Consider the following 10,996-nt stretch of genomic DNA (forward strand, 5'->3'; position numbering starts at 1 on the left):
GAACTTTTACAAAGTGTATTGATGTATATTCAGTTTCTCTTTGAAAACAAAATAATATCACCTGGTGATCACTATCACACATTAGATCATTTGCATACGACCCTAATCACAACCAGATCCCAAACACATTATCCAACACCTTTTATGAAAACAAAGAGGTCGAATTTTTGTGTAATACTATTTTTCTACTCTAGTCTCTATGTACATTTTATATTCACAAATGTTATTTTTTTAAAGTTAACCAAAATTGTGTTGCTTTTAAAAATGACATAAACATATTTTTTCAGTCTTTTAAAAGGTGCCTGAGACGTTTATTATATATTGATTAAAGAAAAAAAAACTATCCAGCATCTTTCCGGTCATGAGACTGTCTCTTCTGGTGCATGCTGGGAAGTGTATTTCTGGGTCAGTCACGTCCCATTTGTCCTCGAGGACAGCGAGCCGAGATGAAACTCATCCTCCCAGAAACCCCCACGCTCTATTCCAGTGTTACTTCATTTCTACACAGGACCAGACCAAATGTCAGATTTGTTGCGTTTGGGAAGGATAGCCCCAGTCAGGTTCAGTTTGTAGGCAGTGCAAGAGAGTATTTCATCATTCTGCACGGTTATTTTGTAACGAGGAGCTTCACGTGCGCCAGAATTGTATAATGGTTAGCTGTTTCAGGGAGAGGAGTGGCAGCATTGTTAATTAAGCAGCTAGTTCCGAAATTAGCTACCAGAAGATGGAAGCTAGTTCCCCAGCCTGCTTTCACCTATGGGAGACCCACGCTAATATCAGCTAACTCGATGTTATTAAATAACCCCGCTAGCCTCAGATGCTCTTCTATAATCTCGTCTGTTAGCTAGTGTTATCGCCAGAAACTTCCGCGATGGAAGAAGTTGACAAAATTTTGATTCACGCCCTCAAACAAGTCGGCACGTAAGTACAACATTGTGTTATTAACGTGTACAGCGACAAGTTAAGGATACGTTACTGAAATGACAAATGTTAGCTGAATACCGTTAGCCTCTGTCTCGTGCAGTGAGCAGTCTGCACATCATATGACCAGAGACGTGACGCTATTGACGTTTGTGAGCTTTTGCATTGAATAACACGTAACCAGCTGTAACTGACAGAAACACAACATCTGGCCCACAGAGAGGTGAGCGAGGAGACCAACAGTGTCAAAGAGTTCACCAGTGAGCTGATAGTGGAAGCTGTGGTCAGATGTATCCGGGTGATCGATCCGGGCCTGGGCAGCGCGCTGCCCACCAGCCTGCCTCCGGGTATGTCTGCCCGCTTCAGAGTGGGCATGAGCCTGGCACAGGCCTGTCAGGTAAGACATCTGGAAGTAATGGCCCAAACCAATGCAGGATGAATTCAGCTGCATAGTCCCACTTGCCGGTGTATGGAGAATGAAGGTGCTGCTAGTACAGGACACTTTCTGCACACTTTGAAGTTGTACAAAAGGCCTTTATGGTTAATCGATTGAACCTTTTTTATGTAGCCTAGGTCTAGTTCTCCAGTGTACATAGATAGTTTTGTTGAAAGAAGGTTTCAACAACTCAGTCAACATAATGTCATGAGGAGGAATTACAGTTAGAAAGCCCTTTTACTACAGTAGGTTGTTCAAGAGAATGTTCTTTCTCATTACAGTACATTTTCTCTGTTGTGAATGACAAACTCAGTTGTAAACTGAGCAAACAGCATCCAGAAAGAAAGTGTTCTTGTTATATGTAATGTCAGCTTGATATTTTGTGACCAGGAAAGTGACTTAAGTGAAAATCTTCCTTCATCTCGTGGACTTTCAGCCAGGTCTTCAATTTTGTGCATTTTCTGTTGCATTTATTGATGGTTGTAGGCATCATTTAAATGTGACTGTATGAGTCCCTGCTCTAGTGATGCACTGCTTGTAGTTCCCCAGTACTACTATCCCTAATATGTCAAACTGTTGTCTTGCAGGACGTTGGCTATAAGGGAGAGATAGGCTACCAGACCTTTCTGTACAGCAACGAGCCCGAGATCCGCTCCCTGCTCATGTTCCTGGTGGAGAAGCTGCCCAGAGAGAGTGCAGAGGCCTCAGACCAGCCCACAGGTACACAACACCAGTCTGTGTATGTGCTCCACACTTTCAGATAGAAAGAAAGAAATATAACCCTGCTTTGTAGCAATAAGGTACTCTGTTATAATCAAACACAGCAAGTAAACGCAATGTTTGCTTTGGCAAGACATAAACACAGGAGCCAGAGCAACAATAATGCTACCACTGATTCATTACACATTGATGGTAATGAAGGATCCTACTCACTGTTTAAACTTTAGTGCATCCAGCTGCAACATTTTATGAAAAACTTTTTGGTGAATCTGAGAAACAAAACAGTTCATTAGTTAAATAAACTTGGGGCAAGTTTTGAAGAGTTCACAGGATCCTCTAAAAACACACTTATAAGGTATGTTAAGCTTAAGCATAGACGTCCCTGTGTGAATAAATAATAGTGTATATAATAATAAATGGCTAAGAATCTAAATCTATTCAAGAAAACTGTACTGTTGCATGTCTTGAGGTAAAAAAACATTCTTCCATGGGGAACAGAGGGAGAAAGAGTAACAGAGTCCTACAGAAAGGAGGAAATACTCTTTTATAGCTCTGCGTTTTCTTAAGAGGATGTTGGCATGACGAGGCATTTTGTTATCACATGCCACTCACTGGATGACTCGTCCTAAGCTGTTGTTCTCTTCTCTTAGGTAAATCTGTGGTCCTCCAGAGAGCCATCGCTGCTGCCATCAAAGCCCAGCTGGCTGTGCCCTGGCTGCCTCCAAACTGCAGACTGCCACTGCACGGTGAAACACAAGTAAACTCTTTAAAATAGCATTTTGATGTCTGAAACCAAAGCTTTCACACAGGAGGAAGCCGATCAGGCAACAATAATGCCAGATCCATCTCCAAGAAACGTCTGTTCTATTCAGGGGATAGGGATAGGGATGGGGACGTTCTTCGAGATAATAAAATGATTGTGACTTTCATCTCTGCCTCTGTTTTCATGATTTGAACTTGTTTATCATGTTATGTAACCTGCTCAGAGAAAGACTGTTATTTCTGACAAGTTCCATTTCTTTTTCCTTTTCCTCTTCTTAGGGTCCGGGAGTATTGCACCGCTTCCACGTCCAGCCTCTCAGTTTACCACACTGCACTAAAGCTTTAGAGAAAAGGCAGCTGAAAGGTAGAGATCCCCTTGTACACACACATACACACTGGCTGCGTTCCAATACCCATACGTCCCTGCTATTTAGTATGGTAGAAAAAACATTTAGGATGTCCCAATACTTATGGTCAGATGCAGAAAGCCCTATTTTAACCAGTCATGATTTTTAGCCTGGAGACCAGCATGATTTTTTGGTGATTCCGATCCACAATCCAATTATCAACCTTTTCTTTATTCCATATTTCCTAAACGTTGTGATACAAATTAATTTAGCAAAAAATATTTTAAAGATCAAACTTACTTAGTATTCATATAGCGTTTCTCATACACAGAAAAGCTATCACAAAGTGCTTGACATGATGAATTAAGAATGAAGCCGACAGTTTTTTTTCTAGAAATTATGCAAGGAGAGGCCAAAGCTCCGACAAATAAGGTGGTTGCATCACATCATCTGTTTCGGTTCACCTTCGGGTTTCTGGTGAAATCACTTTGTGTGAAGACAAAGTGTTTTACATTTGCTGAAGGAACTGGAATAAAGTTTATGTCTGTGCATTTTGATTCCAGACGTGAAGGACTACCAGCGAGACTATCTTCCTCCCGTCACCGCCCAGCCTTCCCATCATGCCTCTGTGGTGGCGTCCATACTGGAGCAGCACACAGCCGAGCTGAGCGCCGCGCAGGAGTGGGACAACGAGTGGAACAGCCAGGGACTCCTGTCACGCCTCACACCACAGGTCATTCATCACACTCACTGCAGTCAGTTTCACTCACAGACAGTAACAGCAGGACAAGCAGCAGTTTATAAGAGTGATATCGGACAAACTCGGCAGAGAAGATACAGCTGATGATATTGCTGTATTAGACTGACACCGATTTCATTGTCAATCTTTACATGTGGCTACTGCAAAACTCTGACAAATGACAAATATTCATCGGGGGCGACTAAATCATATGCTTATGCGACAAACTGAGAAAGTTGGTAGCACAAGTGCTGCTAGTGAAAAAGTCTAGAGCCCTGAAGTTAACTCTGTGAGGCAGGGAACACCACATGCTCTGCCTGCACACACTAAACATGTTTATTACAAACCATTCTATGTTAAACCATTTCAATCTGTCGTTGTACAGGAATATCGCTCCAGGAAACTGGCCCGGCTGCGTAAACGCATCGAGGAGCAGCTGCGTTCTGCTGCGCTGCCTTCGCCTGAGAGCGCCTTTGCTGCTTCCAGCTCTGCCTCTGACCTGTCTGAGCTGCTGCAGGCCTTCAGAGGCTCCACCCCCTCTGACCACATCCTGACCAAGGGCACCCACTTCACCCACACACAGAAGTTCACCTTCACACAGGTCAGGACCACAGCGGGGTTTCAAAACAAATGTCTCTGCTGTAAGAATTCAAAAGGGTTTTTCTCTAACTGCTGTTTGTGTGTTTGTGTGTCTGTCTGTGTGTGTGTGTGTGTGTCTGTGTGTGTGTGTGTTTGTGTGTGTGTGTCCCCTCCAGGAGTCAGCAGCAGCACCCATCCCCATCCCCACTGGTCCCCAGTCAGAGAGTGATATCCAGCTCCGTCAGCAGGAGGAGCTGGATTCGTTCCAGCAGCAGTTCCAGCAGCTCTGCAGTGACGTGGACCAGCTAGCAGCAGAACTCAAGCACATGAGTGTCACTAACACACAGGTAACAAACTTGTAAAAATACATTTGCTCTCATGAACTAGCAAATACTTGTAGTTTGGTGTGTGAAAGACTAACATGAGTATGTTGTGTTGTATATATCTTGAATATGGATTCTAACTTCCAACCTGTGAGTCTGCACATGCAATCAAACACACACAACTGCTTACAAATAGGAGCCAGACACCAACACTCGTTTGTCAAGATGTGGTTATTACACGTGTGTAGATCACTCAAAGGTGTTTCTTTTTAAAAATACATATGAAGATCAGTGTTTCCCCCAGCGCTTTATAGCTAAGGCGGCCGCCTTAGCAACGCCAGCCCCCCGCCTTGACTACCACCCACCCCCCCAAAAAAAAAAAAAAAAAAAAAAAATTATTAATTTTTTTTTTTTTTTTTTTTTTTTTTGTGCTGCACAATTAATGTACTAGCAAGCGCGATGTGTACTTATACATGGTCATAACTGCGCGAAAGGTAAAAAGCATGTGTCTCCAAGCGTTTCTCTATCAGCTGCTCTGTGTCCGCGGCTTTGTGCGCGCGACCGTACTGCACCGCGCGACTACGGCATGCACGCGGAAGAGTTAAACGAGCAGAAGCAAACCGACATTTAACTGGTGGCGATAATAAACGCGGTGCAGTTCTATGGGGATATTTAGCTGAACAGAAAGAAGTGCTCTGCAAAGCTAGAACAGTTTAAGACTCCACATCACCGTGGCAACACAACCTATCTATCAGCTCAGACAGCGCAGAGAAAAGTTTGATGAATGCATGAGAGTGATGGCCCAGCCAAGTTTCAGTAAGTGTTTACAGAAGTGCCACACTGTTACTGTCTTTGACCTTTGGAGAAATGTATTTAGTCATTTTAAGGGGAAAACACATTGTATTTATTATTTCAACTATTGAGTTATTTTTCAAACAGCATGCTAGTGTAGGCCAAGAAGATTTATTTTCTGAATTTTCAATGCTGCTTTATTTTTATGTTTTAAATTTGGAAATACATGTTAGAAAACGACCAATAAACTCTGTATTTAAAAAGAAATCAAGCAAGTAGGCTAAAAACAACCATTAATGAATTATAGGCTATCGCATCACAATAGGCCTATTGTCCACAATAATCGCACAACAGCCCCTCATCCAAAAAGGAACTTTAAAGTTGAATTTTCACTTTTATGTGCATACACATGTTGAGTGTATGGTCCATTATTTGTATTTAGTGTGTCTGTATAGTATTGCACCAAAACAGTAGAAGTTTTCTTTAATTGTGCTTTGTACTGCATGTTTGCACATCATTTGTACCTGCACATAGCAAACAAAATTGCACAACTGTAAGGTCAGTGTCTGTTGTATTCAAATTAACAGTTTATTTCTTTACTGCGCATTGGCATCTTTGAGCAAAATACCCCCCAACGCGCCGCGCCTCCGATGACCCAGGGTAGTGACCACCTTGACTAAGCCATTTTCTGGGGGAAACACTGAAGATTGAACACCTACTTTTAGTGAAAATTGTATTCCTAATTTGACTGAGAAACACTTTGTATTCAGACTGAAGGATTATCATCTCATTTATGTCTATTGTGTTTGTTTGTAGGTGTTGGACGAGTTGAAACAGAGAGAGCTGGGAAACGCTGAGAAAGAAGAGAAGATGCAGGTGAAGAAGAAGACCATCGGCCTTTTGCCAGAGGCGGACGAGAACAAGCTGAAGCTTCAGGTAAGGACGGCTGAGTGACTTATCTGATCACTGCTGACTGGAGTGACTTCCCTCAAAACCATGTTTATAATCCCTTATATAACCCGTGTGTTTTCTTCCCTCCAGGCTCAGGTGGAGGCCAGTGCAAACCGTGTGGTTAGCCTGGCCTCTCAGTGGGAGAAACATCGCGCGCCGCTCATCGACGAGCACCGCAGACTCAAAGAAATCCTCAGCAACCAAGATGTAAGTGGAGCCCTTCTGTCGCTTCATTTGTCACAGGAGAGAAACACATATTCATTCTGCTTATTTGCCTCCATTTTCCTCAGCTGGAGTCCTCCAGAAAGCTGTCTGAGATCAAGTCTATGCATGACAAGATCCGCGTGTCTACAGAGGAGGCCAAGAAGAAGGAAGAAGTGTACAAACAACTGGTAATGGAGTGAATTAAATAAGCTTTACGTGGCTAACCAAATCATTTGTGGCTGATCTCTGTTAGCACAGGTGTTGGCAAAGGCGGGTTTGAATTTCAGTTATAATTGAGTTGTGAGCAGTTGCACACTCGGCTGTCTTTTTTTATCCTCGTTGAATGAAGTAAATAGTGTGTTGTTGGACCGTTTTGAAATGTGCCTGTCCTCTTTCCACACAGGTAACGGAGTTAGAAAACCTTCCGCAGGACGCGTCTCGGTCTGCATACACTCAGAGGATTCTGGAGATCGTCAGCAACATCAAGAAACAGAAGGAGGAGATTACAAAGGTACGTGACTAGAAGGTGGATTCCTCTGAACATGGCAAATTATCACGCAAAGAAAATAAGTAAATGCACGACTAGTCTCAACAGATCTGGTTTGTAAAATGAATTGATCTCAATGACATTACTAAAATGAATGGATACACTGTAAGCTTTAATGTATGTGCTGTGTATCGGCTGTAACATCCTTATCAACACTGCGTTCCCTTTTCTTGCAGATTTTGTCTGACACTAAGGAACTCCAGAAAGAGATCAACAACCTGACGGGCAAACTGGACAGGACCTTCGCTGTGACAGACGAGCTGGTCTTCAAGGTAGCACATGTGTTTTAAAAGAAGATTTTTTTTATATATATATATTTTGCAGTAAAAGAACTCAACTAAACGAGTAGTTTGAAACATAATCCTTGATGTGAATCCTCTCAGGATGCTAGATTTATTAATGTCTTGCATAACTGCATTCACAGGATTATTTCTCCAGCTGTTACAAAGGTGTAACTCTATGGAGGACTTGAAATAACAAAGCAATGACAGGTTTATGAATGAACCCTTAGTTGAACCTAATGACAGACCTCTGCTTAGCACCATAAATGTGATGATTACATTCAGGTTGGAATTCTTTCCACAACCAGTTGAGCTGACCCTATAGCCAGTGAATTTGATGTGTTTTTAAACAAACTTGTTTTCAATGTGTTGATTGATTGTTTTTGTTGTTATTTGTAGGACGCCAAAAAAGATGAATCCGTCCGCAAATCTTACAAGTACCTTGCTGCCCTGCACGAGGTATGTCACCATGCTTTTATCTGAATTTCTTCCATTCTTTCATCAGAGTAACATGTTACATCCATGTCATCTTTCCTATCTGGCCTTCTTCCGTAGAACTGTAATCAGCTGATCCAAACCATTGAGGACACCGGTACAATCCTGAGAGAGATTCGAGATCTGGAGGAGCAGGTGAGATTTACACTCAAACTCATTCACTTGTTATTTATTTTTTCACAGTTCATCTTGTGTCACACCAGTAACATTTTGTCAGAGCCACACCTCCATTGTCTTTGGAGAGTTTAAGTTAAGTTATTTTTGTACTTAATTGAGTCATTTCTTCCCCCGATCTTTCTCATTTCATTTGTCACTAAGCACACTATAGAATGTCTTATGGAATTAATATTGAAAATTCAGCTGAGAATATTTTTGGCAGCTTAAAATGTAAAAAAAATAAATAAATAAAATTGTCAGAAGGGTGCAGTAACAGAATGAATTGCTCACATGATTTATTCAGACAATGCAAATAATCAACTTCATTGTATTATCATCATTGCTGTAGTAAATCTCCAGTCATTGAGCAAAAGAGAAATCCTGCTCCATGTTTAATTTGACATGGTTTGGATTGACTTTTCTTGGTCAGAGTATATTTAATTATTTGACACATTTTGATTGGAGCCATTTGTTGACCAACAACTTAAGGGAGGTATTATTCACTTTTGACAGAGGTTAGCAGTTCCCTCTGCCCTCACTGGACACAGAAACTAAATAGTTCTCAGTATTTTTAAGACTTTAAGTCGCACATTTACGGTACAGTTTGGTAAAACTTTTCACTCATGATCGTAAATGGTCCACAGATTGAGACAGAAAACGGTAACAAAACTGTGGCCAACCTGGAGAGGATTCTGGACGACTACAAGGCCATCAAACAGGAGAACTCTGCACTCGCTGCCAAGGTCAGAGAAGGCTGAAAGATGCCTCGCTTACAGCCGCTCTGCCTGCTGAGGCTGACTGGAACTAGGAAAGGACCTGTATGGGACCCAAACAGCACTCCAGTGTTCTCATTGAAGACACTGCTGCTGTACACAAGCTGATTTTTTTTCTACAATTGAACTAACCCGGCATTTTAATGCACAATCTGTATGGATAAACGGATGGATGGATGGATGAGGATGATGATTAGTTTTTTTTCATTTCAAACTGATTTCTACCGCCGGACATGCCCTTTGAGGGTCCATGAGCTGGTCCGATCACTTTGTACCCACATGAAATATAACACTGGACAGCAGGAGGCGCCGTCAGACCGTTTCTCTTCAAATGTTAAGTCATTCAAATTGATGTATGAAATGTTTTCAGAAGATTATCTTGATTAAACTTGTCATGATTCTATTTGACCTGAATAATATGTTGAGTGAGTGGCATTTGAATGTAGTCCATTAACAATGTTGTCCAGCCTCATCAGCAAAGTATTGTTGTATATATGGTACCAGCTTAAATAAAGATGCCTTACGAACTTGAAGAGCAGCTATTATTTAAGGAAGGCACAGTCTATGGTCATGGTGAGTTGAGCCTCTGTCACCTCCATCATCTCCACCACATTACACTGTCTTAGATTCATAGTATGTACTAGTCTTCTTGAATGTACTCATCCATGATTGGTTGGTTGACTGATTGATAGTGTTTAAGTGCACATAAATATTTTAGTTTTGTAATACTTTAGACTAGAGAATATTTGTATATATAATATATATAATAATATATTTGTACCTTGCAGGGCTTCTCAGACTATGGTTCACTCTGGTTTTGTTAAACCCTGTTTATCTATGGTTTAACCCAGTTCTGCCCTAATTTCTATTCTGATAATGAAATTCTGATATGCTAATGAGCTGCCGAGTGTTGCAGCACACTGTGCAGTTCATTTGAACAGCATGCCGATTCACAATTTTTTTTTACCTTAACAGCCCAAAAGAAACTGACAGTGTTGTCTTATTTCATCTTTTGTGGGCTCAGGCTGGTAGGGCCACCAAATACCCAAATATGTTTGCACCTGAAAAAGTTTTTCATAATATTTGCCTCTGATTCAATGGCGTCCATGCAAGGTGCTGGCTTGGTGTGATGTCAAGACCTGATCAATAACATAAGATTCTTCCCAATAGCTTCCAGACCAGGGGCCTATTGCATAAAACTAGGATAAGGGATTAACCTAGGATTTTTCGGTTATCCTGGCTTGCGTTAGCCATGATCCGGTTGCATAAAAGCGGAGGGACATAAGTTACCCTGGAGATTTATCCTTTACGTTTAGGCTGGTCCCGACCAGGCTAAACGTAAAGGATAAACTTATTCTGTTGCCTGACTGGCTCAGTCAGCTGTCACTCCGATCTGAAGGTGTTTAACAGTTATTCCATGATCTTCTGTGTAATGCTTAAGTTTCAATAACCTGTTTTAAAGTACCATATAAAAGACTGCATTGTCATTTAGTTAAATAGTTCTTCTTTTTTATTATTTAACCTGAACCATTTATAATTAACTTAATTATAATTACATTAAGATGAAATTATATAAATTATAATAATTTATGTAATAGTCTGTTCATATTGCGGGCTATATTTATACAATTGATTATCGATGGTAGATGACGTTGCAAATGTGGGTCAAATAAATTCACTTTGTACTTATAACTATATCGAGGTGCATCTAAAACAAAATTAAATATCAATGAAAGTTTCCTTTTTTCTGTAATTTAATTAAAAAAGTGAAACTTAAATATGTTCTAGATTCAACACATTAAGTGAAATTAATCTAGAATAAACATACTTTTCAGAAGGTCAACATTTCTGGTTGGTTGTATGCAATATTCTAATATTTTGAGATACTGGATTTTTTATTCCATGATCAATCAATCAATCATCCAAAAAGAAGGCCTGACATATTTCACTTTGTGTAATGAAAGTTTAAC

General features: G+C 40.8%; 1 protein-coding gene across 1 annotated transcript; it reads left to right on the forward strand.

The window, feature by feature from the left end:
• The first annotated feature begins 519 nt into the window (after positions 1-519).
• On the forward strand, positions 520-9,548 carry ccdc22 (CCC complex scaffolding subunit CCDC22). The gene is made up of 16 exons (XM_080030952.1): positions 520-921; positions 1,141-1,318; positions 1,945-2,077; positions 2,728-2,834; positions 3,119-3,203; positions 3,750-3,919; positions 4,311-4,526; positions 4,681-4,851; positions 6,436-6,555; positions 6,661-6,777; positions 6,861-6,962; positions 7,178-7,285; positions 7,498-7,593; positions 8,002-8,061; positions 8,158-8,232; positions 8,898-9,548. The coding sequence occupies exons 1-16, from the start codon at positions 872-874 to the stop codon at positions 9,009-9,011; spliced, it is 1,902 nt and encodes a 633-aa protein (XP_079887078.1). The 5' UTR covers positions 520-871; the 3' UTR covers positions 9,012-9,548.
• The last annotated feature ends 1,448 nt before the right edge of the window (positions 9,549-10,996 follow it).

This window comes from Ammodytes marinus (genome assembly GCF_949987685.1).
Source record: "Ammodytes marinus genome assembly, chromosome: 7".
Taxonomy (NCBI): Eukaryota; Metazoa; Chordata; class Actinopteri; order Uranoscopiformes; family Ammodytidae; genus Ammodytes; species Ammodytes marinus.